Here is a 27,994-nt window from a genome sequence, read left to right as displayed (position 1 = left end):
CCGCCAAGAAAAAAATGAACTTTCTCATTCTCACCAAAAGCTTTTGAGCAAAAAAGAAAGGCGACGAAGAACACAATCGGAGACGGGATGCACGGAACACCAGAAGAAGAGACGGTGCAGAGGATCGGTTGCGTATCCGTGGACCCATCCGGGTTAATGGAAGTACTCGACATTTACTTTCCTGAACAGCTCTTCACCGTCGAGAAAACCTGGAACAATCTCGCTTCCTCTCTTTTTTCCTTCTTTTCTTCAACGGTGGGACAAAACCTTGTTTCTCAGGTTTCGCAATCTCTCTTCCGTCATTAACTCTTCAAGTTCTTCTCCTCCGTGTTATTATTGCGATGTATTTGTTCAATCCATTCACTGCGGAACTTGCGAATTCAATTTTTAAATAACAGACCTGGATCATGTTTCTGATTTGCGTTTGCCGTATTGAATTGTCTAACTGCTACATATGTTGTCATAACAATCTATGAATGCTTAACGAACAGCAGAAAAATCATCTGTTTCCACTGAATTAAACTTGTTTCTTAGTATCTTATGGTGAATAAGTAAAGTAGAAAAACGGAATAAGATTTGGTTTAATTTCTATGCCCTACTACAAACAACTCAGTATTTACCGTTGTTAAGTTAGTTATGTAAAAGGTAACAAACTTACCATGCATGACAGTTTATGATTAGATTATATTGGAAATGTTCTTTACACTCTCAATGGATAGACTATTTGCTTATAAGGATTATATAAACAGTGTAAAATTTTCCTTGTTAAATCAGTGTTTGATAACTTTAATTTGTGAAAACACGGGGAGGAGAAAAACAAATAGAATCATTATTCTTTTGGATTTTAAAGCTTTCTTGACTCCTAGTGTTGGATACAGTGTTATATCTGCCTGTATGTTCTCCTGGGGATAATTTTTGGGTTCCAACAGGTGAAAAGTGGTTGTGGAAACAATACCTTGTCGCTTGACTTTCAGCAGTTCCAACAGATTTATCATGACGAGGAATTTTATAAAATGTTAGAGGAGAAACCTAAAATTGCTCTCACATGCATGAATGCTGCTGTACATAAGGTATGCTGCATGCATGTTGCGCAAATAAATGCTTGTTTAATGTTGGCCAAGGTTTTATATTATTTAAATGATAAATTGGAAACAGGTTTTGCTTTCCAATTGGGAGAATCACAATCTGGAGCTTGGTGCAAAGGTTGATGTTCGTCTTCATAACTGTCCTAAAACTATGATTGCGCTGAAGAACTTAAAAGCAGCTTACATTGGTATATCATAAAATCATTATAGTCGTTTTTATAATTTTATTTATTTATTTTTTGTGGTTGGTTGCCATGGTTGAAGCTTTCACATTGTATTGGAAAAAGAGTCATTATGATATTTTATAATCTTTTGGTGATTTTACAGACAAACTGGTCTCAGTTCATGGTACTGCTGTGAAAGTCAGCGCTGTCAGGCCGCTGGTGGTGCAAATGTTTTTTGAATGCTGTAAATGTAGACAAACAATTTCACGTATATTTCCTGATGGAAAGTACTCTCCACCATCAACTTGCAATTTAAACGGCTGCAAGAGCAAAATCTTTAATCCGTTGCGGTCTACTGCTCAAACTATTGATTTTCAAAAAATAAGGTGAGTCTGGTGCTTGACTCGTTATCTCTATTCTTCCACATACATTTGACATCACTTTCCCCCTAGTCATTGTTAGAACTTCAGTCCTTTAAAACACTGTTTTGATGTACCTGCCGCAATAGAGTTCAAGAGTTATTAAAACATGAAGACCATGAAGAAGGACGGGTGCCTCGAACAGTGGAATGCGAGCTTAGCCAAGACCTTGTTGATGCATGCATACCTGGAGATGTGGTTACTGTTACTGGAATTATAAGAGGAATTAACAATTACATGGATATTGGAGGAGGTATGCCTAAGCCTAAGCCTGCATGTTTATATTATCCACCATTTATGGTTCCCTGTTTTAAGACTTGCTTAGATGTTGAAGACAAAGCAAATGTAAGTTTGTGAACATAGATAACAAAACTTTATTTAATATGTATTTTTTAAATTATATTTGTTCAGTGTTAACTGGTATTAAAACTTTGTTATATGCAATTTCATGAACGTAACTGTTATGTTTGGCCTATATATGACCTGGAAATCTGACGCTGGTAATAAAATGCTTCCGTCAAAGATGAAGTCAAGAAACACCATTAGTCAGTCACAGTCTTAGCATCACTGCTATATATTCTGTCGACAAAACCTGATGCATGAGAAGTATTCTAAACATGTATTTCTTCAAAGATTACAAATTTAAATTCCAAAGAAAATTGTTCATTGGTTAAATTTATACAAATATTCTGCTGCTGTTGATGCAGGAGTCTGAAAACCTATAGCATTTGTTGCTATTTTCAGTATTTTGTTCGGATAAGACCTATCTCTGCTCTAAATATCTGAATTACTTTAACATAAGAAGCAGATTCCTTCATTTTCAGGCCATTTCACTTATGCTTGTTGGTATTTATGTAGGGAAGTCAAAGAACAGAAACCAAGGATTTTACTATCTGTATCTTGAAGCTGTATCCATAAAAAATTCAAAGTCACAGTTTACATCTCAGGATCTGCAGGACTCTAATGCCAAAACTAGGCCAGCTGAGCTGTTTGATTTGTTTTCATTTTCTTCAAAGGATTTGGAATTTGTTGCAAAGTTTAAAGGGGAACACGGTTCAGATTTATTTCGCCAAATCCTTCAATCTATATGCCCATCCATCTATGGGCATGAGCTTGTTAAAGGTAAATATCTATACTTTTGGACTAATAATGCTTACTAGTATGAGTCTAAGTCCAACATTGTGTAAAACTGAGAAAGCTTAACAGCATATAAGGAAGAAGATTCACAAATCCATTGCATTAAGGTTTTGGGTTGAAGAGGGTGTCAACTATTTTACATGGGTTTAACTCAAGTTTCATTAGTATTGTGTCCTTGGTGAATTTTCCTTGAAAGACTCATCAGGGGTATCAAAAATGAAAGTTCACCTTGATGACCGACTCACACGAATACATGGATGAAGAATCTTAGATGTGAGGATTCCTAAGAAGATACTCTTCGTTCATGTATACATTTTTCAGAAATTTTGTCTTCTAATTGATTATAAAAATCATCCCTCAATCACAAATTTTTATTACTGATAATTATTGCTAATGACTACTCCATGAAAGATATTTCATTACTTCACCATGTTTTATTTCAACAAGAAAACTCAACCAAATATTTGACTACATTTAATTTTAAAAAATATGGATTGATAGGCAAGGTGTATCCGTTTTCTAAATAGTATAACGTAATGATAATACAAAATATAACTTGTCAATGCTATCTATAATTGTTGGAATTACCTTGTTGATGTTTCCCATTCAAAACGTCACAATCTAACTAGTCCAACATAATTTTGTTCTCTTTTATCTCATGATCCATTGGTTGACATGTGCATTGTTAGAAACTGTATGGCAAGAATGTCACTCAGGCTATTTATGATTATCCATTTGTATTATTTGGGGAAAAAGTTTCAAAATTGGTAATTAAATCATGAATCTCATCGTAATATTACTTTGTTCTTATTTTGACAGCTGGGATAACTCTGTCATTATTTGGTGGTGTGCGGAAGCATTCTATGGATCAGAACAAGGTTCCTGTGAGGGGAGATATTCATGTCATAATTGTTGGTATGCTTACCTTCTATCAAATCAAATCTTCCAAATATTTTTTTGCAGAGGAGTTTTTTTTTTTTTTTTTTTCCTGTCAAAAGATATTTTCTTCGGTTTGAAGCTGGCACAATGAATAAATATACATGTTTAAAAGTTATGGTTGTGATATAACAAACTGCTAACATTGCAATTTTGATTTTCTAGGTGATCCTGGTCTAGGTAAGAGCCAGTTGCTACAAGCTGCTGCAGCAGTTTCTCCGCGTGGCATATATGTCTGTGGTAATGCCACAACAAAAGCTGGCCTCACAGTAGCTGTAGTGAAGGATCCTATGACAAGTGACTATGCTTTTGAAGCAGGTATTATATTCTTAAATTCTTTTTATGGTTGGTACTCAATCCAACTCTGATCTTCTGGCTCAATGTGTACTGTGCTATTTCCAGAATTAATAGGTTACTTTGATCATGAATGGTGGAAAGGTTAGCTTTAAACAATTGTGTTTTTCTTAGTCATGTTTTATTGTTTGGTTCTTCAGGTTGATCTTATTTGTTCCATATTTTGAAATATGGTAAATGTGAAATTTAGAATGTGTAGCAATTATTTTGGGCCTTATTATCTAGTCATTGATTGGCCAAGCAGTATGGGCTGCTTCTTTCACTGTAGGCTAAATGGTGACTTTGTTTTGTTTTCGTGCTTGTTCTGTTTTCTTAAGCTATGCAGAAATAGGTTAGTTTATCTTAGCTAGTAAGGTGGAAAAAGGGGAACAATTTTTTTTTTCTTGGGCTATCCTAGATAATAAAAGGATATTGTTGGCTATCTAACTGATTTTGCTATGATCCCTTGCAAAAGATTAGTTTGTATTTTCTGTGAATGGCTGTCGCAATTCATGATAGGTGCTATGGTTCTGGCTGACAGTGGATTGTGCTGTATTGATGAGTTTGATAAAATGTCTTCTGAGCATCAGGTTTGTTCTCTGGTTACTTGTTTCTAGGTTCTGTAAATATGCTTTAAACCTTACTGTAAAATTATGGTGATAATACAGGCTTTACTGGAGGCGATGGAGCAACAGTGTGTATCTATCGCGAAAGCGGGATTAGTAGCAAGTTTATCATCCAGGACTTCTGTCTTAGCTGCTGCAAATCCTGCTGGTGGCCATTATAAGTAACATGTTCTATTTTTGTCTCGTTCTTGCAATTTTCCTTTATACACCGCCTCCTTTATGATTGGGATCAGGTACACCAATCACGAAGTTTGTAAAATTGGACTACGGGCTGTCAAACATTAAAACTCACTTTTAAAATCTAGTTCAAGGGTGGAAGATTGTCCAAGTCATATAGGGATTATTGTGGTTGTTTAATTTGTATTATATTAGTTATTATCAAAGTAATACCAGCCAAGTGAATGGTATACCCCTATTGCAGCCGAGCAAAAACTGTAAATGAAAATTTGAAAATGAGTGCTGCTCTCCTGTCTCGTTTTGATTTAATTTTCATACTGCTGGACAAACCCGATGAACTTCTGGACAAGCGACTCTCGGACCACATTATGGCAGTAAGTGAATACTGTATTCTTACTGTCTAGGTGCTTGCATGTGCATAAATGCATGCTCTCAATCATTCATATCCCATTGATTGTTGATGTATTTGATGAAAATTTCTTCAATGATTGGGAGATGGAGTAAAATACTGGGAAAGAGTTGTTAAATAGCTTCCATATCGGTGTCTCAGAAATCCTCCTATCCAATCGACTGTTGTGACTGCATTGTGGTTCCACCCAAAAACTGTTACTATGATGGGCGATGGTAGTTGTTGTTTTAGTGGGAACACTCTTTGTGACTTTTCCCCCAGTTTCAGTGTTCCACTCCCACTTATGTAGAAACTCAAACTTTTCCTTTACCTGTTACTTAAAAAACCGCTACTCACGCAAGGATGGTTTTCTCTACTCCTCCATCAACATGAGTTCACCTCCTCTAGCATCTTACTGACCAAGTTTAACTTGTCTTCGTTGGTATTTTCTCATGAAAAATTGAATTTTCAAGTTAGTTATGTTTTATTTTATCTCCATACAATTTGTTTGTTTGTTTGTATGTACATTTTGATTTATTCCACCATCTGCCTGACTTCAGCTATTTTCCCAGACTCTATTGCAATATATGATGCTATAGTGAATTTTTGTCACTGTGCGAGTCAATAATTATGAGACATGCTGTTTTCTCCAGATTATAGCTTCTAGCTTCTGCTTATGTCGAGGATATGAATTATCAAATGACTTTCGTCTCTCCATAATTATTATAGGTTTAACTCCACCCTCGCGTGACTTCTTTCGTTATCTAGAATCTAGTCTTGTCTAAAAGGGAATTAAATTATTAAATAAGTTTGAACTTCAAAACACACGAAGAGTGATAAAAATCTTGGGAAAGGAAATATCATTTGCCTCGTGGCGAACTGAAATCACATTGGATTTCTGCATGGTAGATTTTAGTGTTCTTGCTGTACGACAATCTATCCTCCCTCAGTAAACATGTTTTCACTTTTCTATCAATTTTATTCTCCATTCAATATTTTTGTTTTATTATTTTTCATTTGATCTCGTGTTTCGTATATTGTTCTTTTGGTTCTAAAGATTAATATTTCAATTGTATCTCGCAGCTTCATGGTGGAAATGGACAACTTTCACCAGCACTGAAAAAGCGACGTGGAGGTTATTTTACGACCTCTCCATTTGGCATTAATTTCGAATATGCTAGAGCCTTCTACATTTTGGTAAATCCAGATTTACTAACGGTAAATATTGTTCGTAATCAGATACATCTGATTCCAGAGCTACTGTATCACATAATGCGGAACCTGTAGGAGATTTGGATGTTAGATCTAGATCTGGATCTTTAATTTCAAGATTGAGACTTGACCCACTAAGAGACGGTGATTTTATTCCATTACCTGGTCAACTTCTTCGCAAATACATTGCTTATGCGAGGAGTTATGTCTTTCCCAGGTGATTTGATGTCTTGTATTCTTTATGATTCTGGTCTAAGTATTCTTGTGTATTAGAGATATGATTAGTTAGGAGTTTATTAGTAGATTTGTTAGGAGAGTAATTGGTTTGTTACCTGTATAAAGGCTTTGTACTTGTTTTGCATTTACCTCTTTCATCCATAAGTACACATCATATTTTCAGTTTGTCACTTTTTTCTCTCTTATCACTCAATCATCATGAATTTTAACATGGTATCATAGCTATACCACCCACCTTGAAGGATATTTTTTTCTGCTTTCCTGAGCACTGTTTTGCTCATTTTCCCCGTCACTCTTTTGTTTTAAACCTTAACATTGATTTCTGCCTCACCCATTTAGTTTCTCAGTCGTTTTTTATCCTTTACATCTGCATCCATGTTACCTAGGTCGATATTCACGTCAACTTAATTTTTTTTTCTCTAAAGTTCCATTTGGACCAAATCTTGTTCAAATAATGCAAGACTTTTTCTCACTTTCAAATCAAGATTCGAGTTCAATCACGTTGATGACTGTAGTGAAAGACAAAGGAGCATGGAGAACCACACTATTCTGCCTCACAAATTGATCAAAGAAGTTCCGCCTTTGCTGGTGAAATCCTTTTTGCAATTCCTGTTGTTCCTTTGCCTCCTGTACGATCTTCTTGATTTTCTCTGCATGACTGGTTTGTTAAGATTAAATTTTGCCTGTTTGGAGAGGTTTCAAAGACTTACGTTCAAGTTTTGCGCACCCAGTTTTGACTTGTAGTTGCAACTTTGATTGTCAGTTGGATCAGTATTAACTGGTTGGTTCCTTGCTGGAAACTTAGTTTAGTTGTACTTTTGGTTTTTGTGATACTTCAGTTGTTCAAGGTGCCTTGTAACCGTTTGGGGAGTTTTGTACACTAAATGTTTGGTGTTTTGATTCATATTGATTTTGGAAGCATCTCGGTTGATATCATTACCCCCACCCTTATCTCTACTACAGTGCACGGACAAGTGAATCAAGAAATTGTACATGCCACTGTTTTGGTTCCATTGCTTGAAATTAAATTTCTAATTCCCAATGGATCCAAATGGTAGAGTCCTTGCTGAACCATTTCTCAATATTGTGCCTGCAAGGTATGGCGGAAAAGTTGTCTTTGAAGACTTAGGCTACTATGGTTTATTGGTTTGTCCTGTTGTAAGCTTCTGTTATGGATATAAGCAGGGGGATTTTTTGTTTGCTTGTGCCTCTAGGGTAGTTAAGCATTTGTCTTCTTTGCTTCTGTTAAGTGGTTGAGTCTTAAGTTGTGTCTTCTGCTTAATGGTTAAGCTTTGATGATTCTACCTTTATTACGTGGTTAAACTTTGGATAGATTCAGCCATTGTATTTCAGACGTTCTCTATTTTTCTTTCGACTTGTTTTGATACTTGTATCGCTCAGTCAAAGCTGGAAGTGTTATAACACCTCCGAGATTTTGGAGGGATATTAGAGACATGGTTAGTTAGGAGTTTGTTAGTAAATTAGTTAGGAGTTTGTTTGGGGAGTAATTAGTTTGTTGCCTATAAAAGGCCCTTTGTCCTCTTGCATTTATATCTCTTTTATCAATCAATACATATCTGATTTTCAGTTTATCACTTTTTTCTCTTCTCTCAACACCGAACCATGAATTTATTTTCTGCCTCTTCTCCTTTTATTTATTCTTAGGATGACAAAGTCAGCTGCAGAAATTTTGCAAAAGTTTTACCTAAAACTGAGGGATCATAATACTTCGGCTGACGGTACTCCTATAACTGCTAGGCAGCTGGAAAGTCTAGTAAGGCTAGCCGAAGCTCGGGCTCGGCTGGACTTGAGAATAGAAATAACGGACCAGGATGCAACGGTTAGTTTTCATATCTTAGGAAGTTAGCATTTATAATGTACATAGTATTTCTTTTTGCTATCCTTTTTTATTTTCTAACTTCACATCCCACACGTTTTCAAAAGTACCCCCGTAAATGGGGTTAAATACCATTTCAGATTTTAGTCTACAGATGTGTACAATTTTAACATTTTCATATTTTTATTTCCATAATTACATAAATATGTTTCAGAATTGTTTTTACACACTCCCAGAAATTAAATTCTTGAAGCATTAAAATTTTATGAAACTAAATTCTGGAAGTGTAAGCATTTTGTATACTACTAGAATTTTTCGGAAGTTAGTCTCATTTTTGTTTTTACATATTTATATTTTTATACATAGATCAGAACATTATCATTGTTGTTACTCCCATTTTTTTTCTCTTGTCCTTTTAAAACTCAACAGTCACCACTATAAAGTTTAACCAGATGTATATAAATACGATAAATCTTATCTTAAACTTGGTAGGTATTTTTGTGATCATAAATAATTCTTGACGTCTTTCCCCATTTTAGCACTAGTCCTGTTTTGGTCTGTCTAGTTTAATAAAGTAAAATGCAAGTCCGAAGAATATGTCTGTCTTAACACAACTTAGACAGTTGTGATAGAGATGAGAATGTTATTTTAGATGAGGGAACACGGGGTAGTACTAGGAATGTTATTATATAGACGGTAACCTTGTCACTAGAGGTAGAGAGATTGGAGAAAACTATAGGCAAAACCATTAAGGGAAGGATTTAGAGGGATGGGGGTATGTTCGCAATAGAACATTACGGTATTGTCACAATTGGTGGGGAAATATTTGGTAGTTTCTTATCATGAATTTCTCGTGTCTTGATTTCTTGTAACGAAATTGTGGTGCAGGATGTTGTTGAAATCATGAAAGAATCCCTGTATGATAAATATGTTGATGAGCATGGAATCGTGGATTTTGGTCGAAGTAGTGGGATGAGTCAACAGAAAGAGGCAAAACGCTTTCTAAATGCACTCATTAAGCAATCGGAATTGGAACAGAAGGATTGCTTTTCAGTATCTGTGCGTGCTTTTATTTTTAATCCTGCTGCTTTTGTTGTGGATAGTTTCTGTACTGATAAAAGACCCATGTTACTTTTCAGGAACTATACAGCCTTGCAGATAGGATTTCCTTGAAAGTACCTGATATTGACACTTTAATCGAAAACTTAAACAGTGCTAATTGTCTACTCAAAAAAGGACCAAAGACATACCAGGTACCGTATGATGGCATTTTAATTCTCAGGTCTATTGGGATTTCTTTTGAAGTTTTATGACAATCTTAAATTTTCAATCCATGATTTTAAGTTGGTGCTTATCTCCTTTTAAAAAAGCTAAATCCAAAAATTTGTGAGCAAAGCATCCTTTTTAACATTTTGCAGGTATTATCCTCTTCTTATGCACGAAGCCAAGCGTTTAAGACAAGGGGTTAAATTGAAGGAGCCATGTTCATAGGATTATGTGTTACTAATATTTGTAAATATGACATGTGATGTACGGGGGCGGTAACTTATATCCTGTGGTGTACAAAGTGCAAGATTGCGTAATAATGCTACCATTCCATCATTACATCATTACTAAGGTGAGAACTGAACCTCGTTTCAAATTCTTCTGTAACTGTTAAAAGGTTCAACATTTTTTCTAAAAGCATCCAATTTATCCTAATTTTATAGTAACATGATCAATTGAAACTACATTTGATAATATGACTATATTAACGGTTCTAGTTTAAAGTTAGGAGAATTGGTCAGAGAATTTGTGTCTAGGATTTTATTATTTTTATATTTATAGCCTTAAATATATTAAGATACAAAATACTTGGAATTCATTTTTTTTTTATTTTATTAAAAACAAAAATATCTTTTTTTAATATCTTTAAGATTATAAAAAATCTGTTTAATCTATTGTGATCGGTCTCATACCATCTTTTTACGATTGTAATAATAAAGTTTTCTTAAAACTTTAATTTTAAGGTATTAATTATTTCTTTCATCCAAACATAAAAAAAACTATAACTTTGTAAATGATTGTGATTGAATAATGTCGTATATAATTTCGTATCTTCCATACCAAATGAGGACATGATTAAAATAATCAATTGTCAAACCAAACCAAATGTTTTACATTGCATTTGTATATAGCCGTATCATTGTCAGTTTTTACTCTGAAAAAATTATTAAAAAGATAAATAATTTATTTACTATATATATATATATACAGAGAGAGAGAGACTTTAATTTTGTTAATTTTTTAAATTTATTAATGAAATAAATAATTAAACACTTTAACCATTAAAGAAGTTTTAAAAGATTAATAAAATTGAAAATGTTATACTAATTAGGATTAAGATTTCGACCAGTTCAGTGCAGATTATTACTTTTGCAGCCTGCTTATACTGTCTACAACACTTGTTTTTTAAATATATCAGATAACATTATTGATTGTTCTGAGTTTAGATTCAGAACTAGCTGAAATAAGAGGTCCATTATAAACTTAAAACCGGTCTGACAACACTTCTAGAATTTTTTTCTTTTTATAATTCCGAAAGCAATTATTTTTCCTAATATTTACGTTTGATTCCTAGAATTTATAGTAAACCGTGTACTAACTCCTCAAATTTGAAAAAACAATGCTCTAGTACTCCAAAGTTTATTTATAATTTGAGGAACTGTAAATTGGCTTTAAATTTGGAACAGTAAAAATTTTATATTAAACCGAATTTCAAAATTTGAAGACTGAAATGTATTTTTGATTTGTAGAATCAAAATCAGATGTATCCAAAGTTCTAAGAAACAAATGCTTTAATCATTGTGTCCGTAGTTGCAATTGAATTAGTAGGAGACATTTGCACAAATAAAATTACAAGGTTCACGTACATTACAAAATAAAATGCAAATTAGTTAGGTCGTATTTATTTATTGTTAAAAAAGAATAGAATCAGAAAGAAATTGTAAAATGAGACCAACATTGTGTTAGAAAAGTAAAAGGGTCACACCACATGACGGAATCAACAAATATAACAGAAGAAGCTCGACTCTTCTTCATACATTATTATATATAGAAATAAGGAAAAGAATATTCCCATTTATGCTTACAGAGTCAGTCCTAATATCTCAGTCTTTGCCAAGTCCGCCTGACGTATTCAGACAACACGGCTCTAGGATTTACAACAACTTTCAAATAATAATAATTCAACTCCAAAGATAATATACAAACCTTAATTTTGAAAAACAAAAAAAAAAAATCTGAACACAAGAACCAACATCTCCTATGTCTGTCAGTATTCACATAACATTAAGATACTCAATATGACGTGAGCACTTGCTAACCGGCGTCGATAGTACATTAGAACAGGAGGTGTAATAGACTTGACACCTATTCTGGGCCTTGCATTGGAACCATCATATGTTGACCCTGTGAATATTTAAAATAAGAAAAAAGAAAAAAAAAGTAAATATCAAATTCGTATCTGTAAGAGTCCTTTTACTCGTGGTAGCATTAATACCTTAAATTACGACATAAAACTTGAAAACCATGGATAAAACATACGTAACAATATAGATATGTATTCTCAATCACATGTTCCTCATTAAGTAGAGAGGTTTAATAGACCCCTAAGCCACAAGGCTGTCCCACGAATGTTGCATCTTTAGGGATTGTCCACTTAGGCAGATTGTGATGATTTTACTTTCATTAAGTTGGTCAGCATCGAAAGGGCAACAGAGAGATAAAATAATTAAAGTGAATGTGAAATCATCGTTGTTAAATAATAACCGTCATGATGGCATCACAGTAATAACATGGCATTTTTGGACCTATCTACCATTTGCCATCCATTATTTTCCATTATATAGTGACATTCACTATTTATCATTGTATGACGGCTTCTGCAATATCTATCATAGCTCACCATTATCCCTAACTACACTAAGGGACACTTCAACCATAAGGTTCTAACATCAATGTGGCACCTTCAGGGATTGACAACTTAGGCAAAGTGTAACAATTTGTACTTCCATTGAGTTGGCCAACAACACAATGGAAACAGGGAAAAAATAATGTTGTCATAGAAGAGTTGAAGCGAAACAAATTTTATTGAATAACTATGGCACGACCATAACACTACGTGACGCTTTTGGATTGTTTGTCATTTGTCATCCATTATTTTCCATTGTATGATGACATTCACTATGTCATTGTATGGTACCATACATACTCTCGCAAGCCCACATTATCCATAATCATACTAGGGTGAGCCGCAAGGTTGTCCACCAGTGTGGCATATTTAGAGATTGTCAGATTAAGAAAAGGGCGACAAAGGGAAAGGATAAGGTTGACATTAAAGGGTTAAAGTGAAATCCATGTTATTTTCCGTTGCAAGGTACCATTCATTATTTGTTTGCCATTGTATGCATGCATCATCTTTCGTATCTTTCATCACTTACCATTATCTATAATTACACTAAGGGACATTTAAGCCACAAGCTTTACCCGAATGTGGCATATTTACGGAATGTTGAGTCAGGCATATTGTAATAATACATACTTCCATTGAATTGGCTAGTGGGAGAGGGCAAAAGGGGAAAGGATAACGATTTTGAAAGGGTTGAAGCGAAATCAATTTTGTTAAATAACCATTATGGCATCCATTATTTTTCGACCCTACTACCGTTTGCCATCCATTATTTTCTATAGTACTGGGTATCCACTATTGTCGTTGTAGGGTGCCATCTACCATATCTTCCATTGCCAACCATTATAGACAATAACACTAAAGGACGCATAAACCATAAGATTCCCGCACCAATATGCCATCTTTAAGTTTTCTCAACTCAGACATAGTGTGACAATTTGTACTTCCATTGAATTAGGAAATGATAAAAGGGCAACAAAGGGAAAGGATAATGTTGTCATAGAAGGGTCAAACTGAAATAAATGCTTTAAATAATTCTCAAGCCATCACCAAAACACCATAACATGGAGTTTTTGGATCTTTCTACCATTTGCCAACTGATACTTTACAATGTAAGGCGACATTCACTATTTGTCATTCTACCACCATAATATTATAACATGGCATTTTTGGACCCATCTGCCATCCATTAATATCCATTGTATGGTGACATTCACCATTTGTCATTATATGGTGTCATACACTCATCATTATCTATAACTACACTTAAGGATACTTCAGCCACAAGGTTGTCCCTCCAATGTGGCCTCTTTATGATTGTCGATTTAGGTAAAGTGTGATAATTAGTACTTACATTGAGTGGGCCAACAATTAAAGGGCAACAAAGGGAAAAAAATATTGTTATCATAAATGAGTTGAAGTAAAATAAATATATGTTGATAAATACTTGATATGGCACTGCCATAACGCATTAACATGGAGGCTCTTTGGACCTATGTTCCATAAGTTATTTTCCTTTGCACTCCGCTTCTTTTTCTCTTTTAGCCATTTCTTTCCTTTTATTAACTTAATCTTCATTTCTTCAAATGTTTCTCATATCCTTTTCTCTCAAATAATTTTCAGTTATAGCTGTTCTTGTTCTTCATGTGTTCAATGTTTTTATGTTTCTTTTCAAAATTTCAGAATTTAGTTCTTGGTTTTTTGATTTTCAGAATCATGTTGATCTATGTTTTTTTATCAATTAAATGTATAATGTTCCCAATTCTTTTCCACTTATAGCACAATGTCAAGCACCAAAAATCAATTTCTTTGGATACTTGATATTATCTTGGATTTTTAGTCTATGATTCAGTTATTTTCACTTTTACATATATATGTTATCATTTTTGTATGCCATAGGCTGTCATATCATCAGTTGATAACCTTGAGTGGAATCCCAATTTGACTATACCCAGGACCAACATTAAAAGACACATCCCGGATGATAAAATCCAATTCTCACAACAGTCACAAAGTAAAGACTTGATAACCTTGTAGCTTAAGAATACTTCATTGAATTTATTTCATTCGCCCAGAATACCAACTAGAAATGTTTTGAATTTAAAAATCATGATCATTAGCATTCTTTGCTACTTATCATGAAAACAAGGTAAACTTCGTGATCTTTTAAGACAACTACAAAAGAATGTCACGTGTTCATAAAAAGAGCTCAGGGAAGTAGCTTGAAAAACCTAAATATAATACTTCAGTAACAAGTAACACGAAAGTAGGATATTAAAGCTTTTGATATCCAAGCCAGAAACAACTATCGTGCTTAAGACTAAAATGTATAATTAATTTTACACATTTATATTTAAGCACAGACCATCCATAAATGACATACAGATGCCAAAAGCATCATTCACACACTTCAAGAATGACGAGTAGCACAAACCCTATATCACTAAGAAACCTCCGGCCAACCACCACCACAGGATTCTAAAAAATTTATTCAATCTTAATGCATTATGTAAAAAGACTTTTAAAGAAACCAGGGACCACAACAAATGAAATTTATTATTGTGTGTACTTTGTAAATCCATCAAGGAGGAAAATTTCCAACAACACTCGGTGTCCTACCAAACTGAGAGAGACCACCCTTCAAAAGATGGACCACACAATAAATAACCCCAAATAAACCAAAAATATGCTTAAAAAAGTGGCAGACATTATCAAGAGATAAAATTATTAAACCTAAATAAAAAAAGTATGCATAAGCACAACTTTTTACGACGGACTTTAATGGGTGAATTGATTGTGCTACCAACCAAAGGTAGCTGACGCATTGACAAGTGTTATTTGGCACCAATTCTAAGGTGGAGGTTTTCAATATGCAGTGCAACTGTGTTTTCTAATATCAATCCAAAGTAGTGTTAGAGCCAGCATAGTGTGAATCATTTAAACTAAAGTAAGCTTAAAAGTTTTTACAAGGAATAGGGACTAAACTTAGTTCTGCAAATGGAAATAGCAGTAAGTCACACATCCTATTAGGGTGCTTGCCACAGATTCATTACATCTCTGGGTTCACATTCCACGTCAGAAACAGAAAATTCTATGATATTTACAGCAGTTACAATTTAGAGTTCAAACAACCACCTTAGCACCTTCATTTAACATTCAACATTGACAGCCCAGAAGAACACAAAGAAAGAAGATAATACAGCAAACAAAGAGAGCATAGTTACCTGAGAATTTGTGTAACTAACCCCTTGGGAAAAAGAACCTTGATGAGTAAGCTGCAGATTTCACAACAAAAGAAGCGAATATGGGATGTAAGTGTATTTTATATATACTTCGAGCAACACAATAAATCATAACTTCCAGGAATGTGGTTGCATTTTACCTGAGCACTAGGACCGGGTTGAACATCTTTCTTACCAGAGGTGTCTCCACCCTTGGCTGAGCCCTTGGTATCACCCTGAAATACAACATATTGAAGAACCGTAACATAGAGATGTGAACAAAGAGACTCAACAAAAAAATTACAAAGCATAACAACTATTCAAGCATTAGATTAAAGATTCAAAATTACCTCCATCTGCAACATCCCCGAACCGTCCATGAGACAAAGCCATGATAAAAAAAAAAAAAATCAGCAAAAACCAGAAACGAGCATTAGGAAAGCCCAATAAACCAAACATAAAAGCACGCCGTATACAAGTTTTTTGACTGGGGACCAGACAAACATTTAAAATAAAGTAAAATGAAATTGGTAAATTAAAATCACCTCTCTGTATCTAGTGAGGTAAATCTTCAAGGGATCGATATAATCCTCGAAACCAAGGGTGGCCATTGCCCAGAGCAAATCGTCCCCGTTAATAGTCTTTCTTTTCTCTCTCTGACACTTATCAGAGGCCCTACACAATTCAGCGGATACAAAATTAAAGCACGTGATAACAGAAAAACCGAAGAGAATCAGAAAAAAAAAACACTAACTCGCTGGTGATGAAGCTGATGAACTCCGAGACGCACTCCTGAACAGTCTCTTTGGCGTCTTTGGCGATTTTCCCGTTAGCAGGGAGCGCCTTCTTCATGATGCGGCTTATGTTAGCGATAGGGAGGTACCTGTCCTGCTCTCGCACGTTAGAGCGGGGACTGTGGTCGCCGCTCTCGTGGCTGCCGCCGCCTGGACTGGACGGACCGTCGGCCATAGTCGCCGGAACCCTGATTTGAGAGAGGAATAATCGGTGAAAAACATGGGGAAATTGAAAAAGAAGAAACCCTAATTGGAGAGAAGGAGTTGAGTTGTTATGTTGGTGAAGAGAAATGTTAAGAATACCTGTGATGGTATGAATTAGTTTGTATTTGGCGCGAGATCGGTGAGGGAATCGGACGCTGGAGAAGAAAGGAAGGTGGAGACGATTGAGATCTAGATTGAAGCCTATCACCACCGTTCGTTTTCTTTTATTACACAACAAACAGACACTACTCTCACTTGCTTTTCGCTTCTTCCTCCACCCTTTTTATTTCTTTCTCTTCTCATACCCTTCCTTTTTTTTTCTTTTTTTTTTTTTTAATTTCTCCATTTAACTCCTCAAGTCAACGAGATAATTTATTGTAGCAATTAATCATTTCTCATAATATGTGTCTCATTAATACGTAGACTTAAATTTTTTACTCAAACTATAAACTTTTAAATTTTTTCTATCAAATTATTAATTTAATTGTTAAAGATTTTCTACTACTGTTTTAAAAATGTCTATACAAAATTTACCTAAAAAATACTTTTTGATTTTTTTTCTGTATAGTCTATATGCCATTAACTTGAATAGAATGATTTAAGAGATAGTAATATTTATGAACACTGTTAATAATAATAGTATACTAATGATTTTAATTTTCTTAATTAAATAATTCACGATTCTTGAAAGATAATAAATTTAGTTAATAATTTGTTTATAACTTGAAGTTGGTGATAGGGAATTATTGGAACATTTCTTTGTATAAATTTATTTTTTAGTGTACATAACTACTGAAACATTGGAAAAAGATGATTAATTGTGTTTTAATTTTTTTTTAAAACTTTTGCTTGATAGATACCTACAAACAAAGTTTGAAGTAGGACATTGTGAAATAAAAATATTAAGAGTCACATCTCATAAAGTCTTTAGACCCAACTTTATATAAAAAGCTTTATGAAAAACATTTTCATAAATCTTCCTTTAGTTACAATTAAATAACAAAAAATATATAAAAAAGGAGAATAAGTATTTATTTTTAATATTTTTATATTGATTTGTTTATAAATCTCGTTATGTGTATAACTCTGAATCAAATTCATTCAACCTATTAATGTCGTGAGAATAAAGTGAGTTTTGTTTAAACTTCAACCATGAAATAATTTGACAATTATTTGGATACACAAGTTTATTAGGTTCTCGAAATGAAAAAAATTAAGTTGGAAATTTTATCTCTAAAAAATTGATTTCCCATCTGTTAGAGTGTTTAGTTTTATTTTGATTTGAAATTAAAATAGTATTTTTTTAAAAAATTATTTTTCTTAAATAGTTTTGTTAGATTTTTTTTATTTTATTTTTTTTTATAAAAGGTGGATGATTGGACCATTGGGACCATGCAGAGTATTGGGAGAGCCTCCTCGTCTGCCCTTTTCCTGCTTGTGCAGGTCTTTCTTTAATGCTTCCCACATACATACATAATACAAACCAAGATGTGAAATTACAGTTATAACTCTCATTAATTATTGCCTAAAAAAAAAAAAAGCATAATACTCTTGGTCCCTATTTTTGTCAAGTTTGTTCACTTTAATCCCCATTTTTGTCAAGTTTGTTCACTTTAGTCCCCGTATTTTTTTTTTGTTCAATTTTATCTTAAAGAGTGTAAATTTTGTTCAATTTGGTTCTTTTTACTAACACAGTTTAAATCGTTAACGACACACAGTCCAGGTATGTATAACAATGTTGAGATGACATTTAATTACTGCCACATCACCATCTTCTTCAACCTTCAACCCATCGAACCCTACCGCCACCGAACTCTAACACCATCGCCGCCATAGAGATCGTCCAAAGTTACCATGCCGCCGTGAGGTCTCGCACCTGCAGAGAACCATGGCAGTCATCACGCGCAACATCCATGGCCACTACCATCAAAGTTGAAATCTCCCCCAAATCACGAAACCCTATTCTCGAACTCCATTCGACTCTTCATTCTCACGCATTAGCCATGAATCATTCAAATCGAGAGCTTTATCATCAGCGCGGCCATCTTTGCCGCCGTTGTGCAAAGCTCTAGGGTCATCATATTCTCCAACCTACAGAGAACCACAATCAAATCCAGAAAAATCCCAAATCAAAGAAACCTAGAATCACGCTATTGCTTGCCTCCATCGGCCACCATGAGTGCTTTCTTACACAACTATGTTCGTCTTTTTCATGCTACCATGAGCTGCACAATTCACGAAATCATCTTCCATTGAAGCAAAGTGAGCAACATTTTCCTTCTTCTCGCGGTGCAAGTGCAGGAAGGTTTCCCTCAAATGCAAAACCCTAATTTTGGGGTGGGGCTGCCAAGAAACTCTATTTTGGTGATGTGGCAGTAGTTAAATGTCATCTCAACACTGTTGTGCATACCCGAACTGTCTGCTGTTAACTGTCTGCTGTTAATGATTTAAAGGGCGTTAGTAAAAAGGACCAAATTGAACAAAATTTACATTCTTTAGGATAACATTGAACAAGAAAAAAAAAACATAAAGACCAAAATGAACAAACTTGACGAAAATAGGAACCGTCAAGGTATTAAGCCTAAAAAAAACTTTCATTAATTACTATATCTAGAGTTGTAGTGGTTCGACTATTATATATATAATCTACAAAGAAATTGATATTTTGACAAAAAAAAATTAATAATATTTTGACCAGAACAACGTTATTTTCGTTCATTATTTATTAGTTAGTGTATTGACATATTATAAATTCAATGAAAAAATAACATATGGTATCAAAATATTTTCAAAAAAATCTATATTAAAATATCATTATCTAATTTAAAAACCAGTAATCTAGTTAATCAGAACACTATTTTCTAGTAAGACAAGACATAACCTTCAGCCAGGGATCTGTTTTTGACACATCAAGACAGAATTATACAACTTGATAATATTTTAATCTAACTACCATTTGAAAGTTTCTTTGACACAAATCATATGCACAATTTTTGTTAACCACTCTGTTTTACTTTAAAGTAACAAATAGCATGGTCCAGAAAAAGAAAAGTCGAGTTTTACATACTTTTATATAATAAAACAATTTCAAATTGTCAAATTGGGGAAAATAAAATCAACTGCAGTATACTTATGAAACACAACAACTGCGTATACTTATGAAACACAACAACTGCAGTATACTTATGAAACACAACAACTGCAGTATACAAAGACTGTTCATTTGGTTGGTAGGGTGCACCAATCATTAAACCAACCACATAAGGACAATCCCTCTCCACAATCAAACATTGAATGAAAGAGAGAAAAAAAAAATCATACGGCGATAATTAACAAAAGAAAAACTTGATTTTGTCTAAAAGATATCTATCTTGCTGTTGGCTGTGCAACTGATTCATCAATTGACAAGTAACTCTCAGCTCCAACTAGATCCATAGAACCCATGTTCAAGGAAGACTGAAAAGAATTTTTGGACATATCATCTGAGTTCCCTTCTCTTAATGCTTCTGCCTGTCTTTCAATAGATATGGCATCTTGGATCTCCTTTAGAACTTCTGAAATTGATGGCCGCATATGTCCATGAGGCTGAACACACATCAATGCTTTCTCTGCTATTTTCCACATTGATTGTAGGTCATAATCATTCTGCAACATGGGATCAATAATACCTTGTATATCTCCACTCTCAATGTGTAATTTTGCCTGTGAAAATTTCATGCAGACAACCAAATTTAGTCGATGGTTTCAAATAAGGTTATGTTAGATATCATTATAAACTTTGAAATCTCAATTATGTTGATTAATCGTTAGTCATCACATGGAAATTTAATTGATAATTCATTCTGACATCAATTCACACATAGATTTTGCATGTTCATATTATGATTTACTTTTTCAGTGTTGCAAATTAAATACTACACAGATCATTTGAGTGAAAAAAGAAACTACAAAGGATGGTAGTTCCTTTATACTCCAAAGGTTCTATTTATGCATAGAAATAAAAACCTACCCATTGGACTATGTTTCGGCAATTTATACCAAAGCTTTCATTTGATATTGCTTCTTGACCAGACATTAGTTCAAGGAGAATTACACCAAAACTATAAACATCACTCTTGTCTGTCAGCTGTTGGGAAATATAGTACCTGTCAAAGAAAAAGTTAGTCATGCAAGCCAAAATCAAGAAACAATAAATTTAGTTTTTACTCGAACACACAAATTCACTTAAAATAGATAAAGGCCTTACTCAGGATCAAGATATCCTACTGTTCCCCGAACTATGCTTGAAACATGTGAGACTCCATCAACAGCGAGTTTTGAAAGACCGAAATCAGAAACCTTGGCTTTCATGTGCTTGTCGAGAAGAATATTGCTGCTTTTTAAGTCTCTATGAATAACGACAGGAACACAACCCGTATGAAGATATTCAATACCTGAACAACCATGAGAATAATACATTTAGCATCATGTGATTGATCATAAGAGAAGGACCATTCAATCAGAAAAATTAGAGGAAAAGTAGTTTTATATTCTAAAAGCACTAGCTTAACAATACCTTTGGCAGCATCTTCGGCAATCTCAAGACGCTTAATCCAATTGATGCTTCTTCCATTGGCTAATGGACCTACAAGAAAATATTAGACACAAATGAACAAATGAATTTCTGCTCCTTGATTTAAGTCATGCAGGCTTACCATAAAGATGTTCTTTGAGAGTGCCATTATGCATGAACTCATAGACAAGCATACTATTCTCTTCATCTCGACAATAACCAAGCAGCTGTACCAAATTTCTGTGGTGTATTCTTGAAAGAAGAGTTACCTGGATCAAAGGAAAACATCATACCAATTACGATAGAATTAGTAAGAAAGTAGCAACTTTTTTGTATTTAATGCTTTATTTAGAAAAAATAAAAGGCTGAAAAGAAGATAGATAAAAAGGGAAAAAATATGGAATATAAGTTACCACCTTTATTCAGATGTCAAACAAAAAATAGAGAATTTTATTAGAAAACTGAAGACTACAAATTCAATTTTTATTTTCTCTCCACCCTTTCTTTGGAGAGGTAAGATTATATGTAATAGAAGTAATGCAATGGTAGTGGTTTTTCTTTCAATTTTTTTTTTAAAATAAACTGCTTCAAGAACATCAGTGTATGAGCAGCAATCAGCATATCCATTCATTTAGTTCTTCTGAAGTAGATGAAAAACCTTTCCGCTAATTAAAGCACAACCAATTTATATTTATTAAGGGATTGCTGCATCAATTTCTGTCGGTCCATGCATTATTTCAATTGTTGATAAATATGTTTTACTTCCATGATACAAAGCAAAAACCAAAAGATCACAAAATGAAATGCCATGCCACAGAAAGCAAAACAATAAGTAACAGAGTAATGCTAGAATACTTATAGAGGTTAATTAAATGCAGGTTACCTCATTCGAGAACTCTCGCTTGCCTTGATAGGAATTACTGGTTAAAACTTTAACTGCTATCTCTTTTCCATCTTTTAGCTTCCCATAGTAGACAACTCCAAAACCACCGGCACCAATTTTTTTCTCGAAGTTATTTGTAGCATTTTCAATTTCGGAAAAACTGAAGCAGTGAGCAGCTTCTGCAGGATCATCGTTCTTCCAAGAAGCCAGCCTTTGAGCAGGGAGAGAATCAGCTCGGTCTATGAAAAGTGTAAATGTATAAATCATGATCTATCATCTCAAAGATCAAACAGACACAATAAATCGCTGTGTTTAGATTCTACCTTGCTGATAATATTTTCTCTTGCCTTTGCGCATATACAGGCAAGAAATAACAGTAGCCAAAAGTAGAACAGAAGCCCCAACTGATGAACCAATAATTACGTACATATGCCCCTTTATTTTGCTTTCTTTGTGAAGATTGAGGTTTCCAGAGTAGCTGACGAGGATGACAGGAAAAAAGTAGGTTATCAAATATAAATGAAGAGAGAATTAAAATATTTGCAACACAAGAATAAAAGATTTGTTATGCTATCAGAAACATATTATTAACTAGAGATCTGAAGTAATAGCATTCCAAAAGGATACAAAAATTAAGTATATCAAGTTAAACTTGAAAAAGAATGTAGCATTCGATATTACTAAGATTAGCTGACAGATTCGAAACCGTTTATCTAAGCAATCAAAGCAACATGATATCCAGCTGAAATTCAGAAGCCAACATATTGAATGAAAAATATCTAAAGAAAGGGACAACGGTAAATATGAAAGAGAAAACAAGTTGGTTAAGAAAGTGCATGTGGGTATTATAACAAATTTACATATCAGAAGTAATCAATAGTGTAAAACAACAAATTAATAAAAATTAAAAAAGCACTCGATTAGGTTTTTCTCCTGAATAGTCTCTTAATTGATCAAACCTAGATTGTTACTTTTTCTGGTTATAAAAGCAGCCAAGGTCATTTAATGTTGTGAAAGATATTAACACATTAGACAAACCACATACAGGTAAACAAATAAAAGAAAATAATTAAATGGATAGGAAAATTCATCTATTATTCAATAAGATTTAAACTGCCATCAATACTGAGTGCTCTTATTTAGAAAGTTAAAATTATACTCACTTCAAAACCAAATCCTTACTAAGAAGATCTGATGGTATTGTTCCAGATAACAAGTTATTTTGCACATACCTGCAAATATCATAAGCATTACTTGAATTTCATCAAAAACTCAATAAAACAAATAAACAAAGCATAATAACTTAACGTGACTTAGTCTGTATGTTCATCAACAAAATGATACTCGTTTTTAGTGGAGATATGTATTTTATTCAAGATCATAATTAGATTTATCAGAGTATCTTAAGTCTAGAGAGCTTACAGTTCCCTCAAGTTTGGAAGGTTCACTAAAGAAGTTGGGAGCACACCGGTCAATTGATTGTTTTCTAGATGACTGCAAAAGAAAAAGGTTTCAGTTAGCTAACTACTACATAACATGACAGAAGGAAGGAAGATAGCAATGGTTACATGATCTTTAAGTCCAAGCACCCAATAAAATCAGGTAATGGACCAGTCAACATATTTCCATCAAGCCATCTGCATCCGAGAATAAATCACATCAATACCACAATACAAGTTTAACGCACCAAACACGAGACATCAACAACCCAGTCCAGAAATATTAGAAATTAAGATGAAACTTACAGTTCAACCAAACCAACCAATTTGGTGATATCCAAAGGAATATTGCCAGTCAAGTTTCTATTGGATAACAAGCTGTCACCACAACCAAAAAAAAAAGTTACTATTACAAGATCAATTATACTTCTATTTTAAGTCTCAAAAGATATATAACAACATTCTTTTTGCGAAGCAAACTGCACTTTTTCTTTCACTTTTATTTTTGCAGAAGAGAGAATCCACAGGCCAAATTAAAACCATAAAAAGATTAACCTTTACATTGAGACTATTCTTGGTTGTGGATCAGAGTTACATCGAACCCATGACCATGGAACAGGTAGACATGGATCACCACCTTCTTTGGCCCAGTCTGCTTCAGAGTAGTGCGAAAGTACGCTGGAGATAGTTGCTCCTGCAAATCATTCAATCCACACAGTACATATATTACAATTTTCTTATGCTATAAACAAGACCTAACTAATAGCACTTGCATCACAACAGGCATGCTTATCAAAGGATCACTTGATACAGTTGTAGGTTAGTAACGAAACACATCATTTAGTAAGGTAGCCTCTTATTAAGGAACTAACCATCTAGAGAACCATCATTTTTCTCCAAATACATGTTTATCTCCATGGCGTTTAGGAGAGGTCCCCTAGAGGAATCATATGTCTTGCCAAATCTAAAAGAGAGCACAAAAGGTAGGGATATATTGGTAAATCCCGGTTCATAAAGACGATATTTCCCTTGAGCGTTTTCTTCAATATTTACAACTGCCTTACTAACATCAGGCTGGCCTGGAAGTACTAGCCTGAATTTTCTGGACTCATTGGGACCCAGATCTTCAATCTCTGCAAAATAGGTGAATGCCCAACCAGTACCAGGAAAACCATCCAAGTTTAATCGGTAAGTTAGAGATCCATTAGTACCCACTACAGCTGTCTGCATCACTTTCACCGGTGGCATTTCATCTCTGTTAACATCAATTGGTGCTTCTGTAGAAATTTTTTCGGTTCCAGCAGCTACATCAACAAGATAATTTGCTTTCTTTACAGAATCCGACTCCCAAATTCTATCAAAAGGGTCATCAGGATACCTGAAATGGCGGAATTATAAAATTATTAAACCACAGAAACCGTTTAAAAAAAACACAAAATAAGATAGCCACTACAAATCTAATAAAGTACATAGTTAGAGAAGGAATCAATAAAATAACTTTTTGTCGTGAAGAGTTGAAGACAATTCCAGTCAATTGATAGCTAAGATTTTACCTAGTAAATATGGAAATTAATATGCAAGCTCGTGTATTTAAATTTTTCCAAGTAGTTGGAACAACATGGTTCGTTAATTGATCATGCAAAACTCTCACACACTTACCAAAAGATTCATTACAAATATTAACTTGTACCAGAACATATTATGAAGTAACATGTAGAATGGCTTAAGGTACCTAATTGGAGCATCATTCTCTGCACCAAAATTTATCCTTGCAGAGACACTAAGGTAAAAGTGTTCCTCAAATTGTGTATAATAAACTGAACCATTGAATTGGCGAAGTTCAAGGGTAGAGATGAATGGTTGTCCGGTTGTTGCATTTGATAAACAAACACTCACTGTAGGACTTGAAGCCAGAAATATAAGCTCTCGCATTTCTATGCTGTTGGCATCCGATATAACAATGGTAGACCAGTGTGTAGCCCCAACAGAAATGTCAAATTTTGGATAAACATTATTATTGTCAAAGTTCCCATACAAGAAAGAGGCCCTGAGCAGATACCTCGTCCTACTCACAACATCAAGTGTGTAACAGTATTTCCTTGAATCAGCAGGAAAGTGTCTAAGTGTCGTGTATTGCTTCCGTGTCTCATTTGCAACTGATATAATACTTGTTTGTCCATAAGTAAGCTTATTATCAGGAGTCCACTGAAGACCAATTTCATCAGTGAATTCTGTTGTACCTCCACAGTCCAAACTTACAAACCCTGCTTAAGATGACATGTTTTTGTTATTCATTACAACCTAGATTAATTCCAAACTCTTGACACACTAATTGAATTAACAAAACAAATAGGATAGAAGACACTTTGCTGAAAATCCAAGAGATTAGTTGCAAGTAAAAATAAATATCAAAGCAATTAAAAGTTCAAACTAAAAAAAAAAAAAAAATTCTGAACAACAAAACCTTAGAAGAAGCTTGAAAAAACAACAGGATAAAGAATTCATTAAACCATCATAAACCTTAATCTGAACCGATCTCATGTCCAACTGAACCGATATGAATCAAAATCCCTTAGGCTTAGATCTTAGCTTTTTTTTTTTTTCAATCCATTTTATTGTTTGTGTAAGCACTTCACAAAAGCTTCAATAATAAAAAATCTCTCTCTAAAACAAGATGGCAATTTTGCTACCCGGATTTGAAGAACAAACCGAAAAGACATTATTTTTTTATAGAAAAATAATGACAAGAAAAACCGCTAAAGAGCAGCATAGGGCACAACACAGAAACGAGAAGAAAAGGCAGAAACATCAAGAAGCGGAAAAGTGGTGGCAGGGAACAAAAAACAAAGATAAGTAGTAAAACAGGACATCATTTGCATCGTATATAAAGGTTATGAAGTAAAAAAGGCAATGAGAGAGCAAAATGAAGTAAGAAAGATACCTTGCATAATCTGAGCAGAAGAAAAAGGTGAGTAGAGTGGGAATGAGAGTAGAAACGTGAGAAAGGAGAGAAAGAGTAAAGTAGCCTCCATTTTCTAGGATGCGAGGCTTTGCTGAGCTGAAACCATAAAAAATGGCGGAACCCAACCCAACCAAAAAACTGAGTTAGTCTCAAAGTTTCACTATACTCAGACGGAGACGAACATAAATACCATGATAGAAGTTGGCATCGCTTTTCCTCTGTTGCTCGCAGTCTTCTACACTAAATAATGTACCAAAAAGACGTGCCTCATATTTAAAATAATCATTTATTTTGCACTGCCTATTATAAATTTGTATCATAATTATTATACTATCCACATGTCATAATGAAGTTTATAAAATCCGTAGCAAATAAGATAAGTGTAAAAATTGAATTTTTAAAAAGTCAAAATTCTTTGATGGGAAAATTCTCATTTATTAGAATTTAATTAGTTAAATAATGTGTCTTAAGAATATTATTATTTATCAATGGTTTCACTTTTCAATACTCACCACAAATCTCAATTAAACCAATTATCACCCAGATTGCCACCATTCCCATTAATCATATTTAACTAAGTCAAACACCATCAATTTCATTACATAAAAATCTAGCCAATCCATATAATCCAAGTAATAGTATAATAGTATAATTATGTACGTTTATTTATGTAGTCATATGAATCAAATAATATTTTAAAAAAATGCATTTATTAAGCACTACTTGTTACATTAACTTGATTGAAGTAGTCACAAAAGTCGCAACTAAATTGAATAATTAAGAGTGTAAGACTAGGTTGTCAGATTTTGTTGTTATGACAATAGTGTCATACACTTTTCTTAATAAACCAAAATTCGTAAACATTGATATAAAACTGCATTTTATAAAAGAGATGAATACTTAAGGATTTATAAAGTTAGTAAACTATATAATAGATCTGGTATTTTTTTTTATATTTTTATAAAAGCTTATTAAAAAACTAAAAAATTCATCTCCTTTTATGAGCAATCGTATATTAAAGGTAATTGATCTCTCAATTTCAATAATTTTTTTTTAACAAGCTCATAGTTTATTTTGGTAGCTTTTTCAAGTGGAGACAAGTATGTTTTGTTGTAGTAAAACCTAATTATAATTATGATTAACGAAAGTGTGTTTAGATATATGGATAAGATAAATATATCGTATTGTAATATAAACATAAACTCGTATGAAACAAACATTTAGCAATCCAAATTAGGAATATCTATTTTGAGAAATACTACATGAACTCATTCTTGCTCAGAAATATTTTGCATTAACTGAAAAAGGAGATAATATCTTATTTTTTTAATTGAATATTAGAATATGATATGAATATATATATATATCCATCTCATCTTTATCTTCATACACCTCACTACTCATTCTCGTCTTCATTCTTATATTTATTTAATATATAT

General features: G+C 33.7%; 3 protein-coding genes across 9 annotated transcripts; 1 reads left to right on the top strand and 2 right to left on the bottom strand.

The window, feature by feature from the left end:
- Nucleotides 1–29: 29 nt before the first annotated feature.
- Nucleotides 30–10,153, top strand: LOC106758027 (probable DNA helicase MCM8). 5 transcript variants are annotated; one of them, XM_014640919.2, is made up of 17 exons: nucleotides 30–279; nucleotides 930–1,070; nucleotides 1,156–1,273; nucleotides 1,413–1,635; nucleotides 1,758–1,921; nucleotides 2,527–2,790; nucleotides 3,625–3,720; nucleotides 3,907–4,059; nucleotides 4,594–4,664; nucleotides 4,743–4,861; nucleotides 5,122–5,251; nucleotides 6,349–6,400; nucleotides 6,505–6,694; nucleotides 8,380–8,554; nucleotides 9,440–9,610; nucleotides 9,691–9,804; nucleotides 9,970–10,153. In XM_014640919.2, the coding sequence occupies exons 1-17, from the start codon at nucleotides 88–90 to the stop codon at nucleotides 10,018–10,020; spliced, it is 2,424 nt and encodes an 807-aa protein (XP_014496405.1). In that variant the 5' UTR covers nucleotides 30–87; the 3' UTR covers nucleotides 10,021–10,153. The 5 variants fall into 5 exon arrangements, with proteins under 5 accessions (XP_014496405.1, XP_014496406.1, XP_022634915.1 ...); XM_014640920.2 differs by lacking the exons at nucleotides 9,440–9,610; nucleotides 9,691–9,804; nucleotides 9,970–10,153 and adding an exon at nucleotides 7,140–7,302 and having other exon boundaries at nucleotides 8,380–8,547; XM_022779194.1 differs by lacking the exons at nucleotides 9,440–9,610; nucleotides 9,691–9,804; nucleotides 9,970–10,153 and adding an exon at nucleotides 7,140–7,495 and having other exon boundaries at nucleotides 8,380–8,476.
- Nucleotides 10,154–11,586: 1,433 nt separating this feature from the next.
- Nucleotides 11,587–16,992, bottom strand: LOC106757985 (nuclear transcription factor Y subunit B-1). The gene is made up of 7 exons (XM_014640859.2): nucleotides 16,819–16,992; nucleotides 16,476–16,703; nucleotides 16,267–16,396; nucleotides 16,072–16,077; nucleotides 15,883–15,957; nucleotides 15,725–15,775; nucleotides 11,587–12,001 (listed from the first exon to the last, which is right to left on the bottom strand). Exons 2-7 carry the CDS (start codon nucleotides 16,688–16,690, stop codon nucleotides 11,963–11,965), a joined length of 516 nt encoding a protein of 171 aa, XP_014496345.1. The 5' UTR covers nucleotides 16,691–16,703; nucleotides 16,819–16,992; the 3' UTR covers nucleotides 11,587–11,962.
- Nucleotides 16,993–19,765: 2,773 nt separating this feature from the next.
- On the bottom strand, nucleotides 19,766–26,783 carry LOC106758018 (probable LRR receptor-like serine/threonine-protein kinase At1g67720). 3 transcript variants are annotated; one of them, XM_014640904.2, is made up of 15 exons: nucleotides 26,535–26,783; nucleotides 25,326–25,857; nucleotides 24,466–24,971; nucleotides 24,155–24,287; nucleotides 23,900–23,971; nucleotides 23,723–23,791; nucleotides 23,577–23,648; nucleotides 23,318–23,386; nucleotides 22,478–22,632; nucleotides 22,155–22,393; nucleotides 21,414–21,540; nucleotides 21,275–21,343; nucleotides 20,966–21,152; nucleotides 20,729–20,864; nucleotides 19,766–20,421 (listed from the first exon to the last, which is right to left on the bottom strand). In XM_014640904.2, exons 1-15 carry the CDS (start codon nucleotides 26,623–26,625, stop codon nucleotides 20,086–20,088), a joined length of 2,793 nt encoding a protein of 930 aa, XP_014496390.1. In that variant the 5' UTR covers nucleotides 26,626–26,783; the 3' UTR covers nucleotides 19,766–20,085. The 3 variants fall into 3 exon arrangements, with proteins under 3 accessions (XP_014496390.1, XP_014496391.1, XP_022634913.1); XM_014640905.2 differs by having other exon boundaries at nucleotides 21,275–21,334; XM_022779192.1 differs by lacking the exon at nucleotides 25,326–25,857 and having other exon boundaries at nucleotides 26,535–26,639.
- Nucleotides 26,784–27,994: the final 1,211 nt, after the last annotated feature.

The sequence above is a fragment of the Vigna radiata genome, chromosome 3 (genome assembly GCF_000741045.1).
Source record: "Vigna radiata var. radiata cultivar VC1973A chromosome 3, Vradiata_ver6, whole genome shotgun sequence".
Taxonomy (NCBI): domain Eukaryota; kingdom Viridiplantae; phylum Streptophyta; class Magnoliopsida; order Fabales; family Fabaceae; genus Vigna; species Vigna radiata.
The sequence above is the reverse complement of the archived record's forward strand: the minus strand, read 5'-3'. Positions and strand labels throughout refer to the sequence as shown.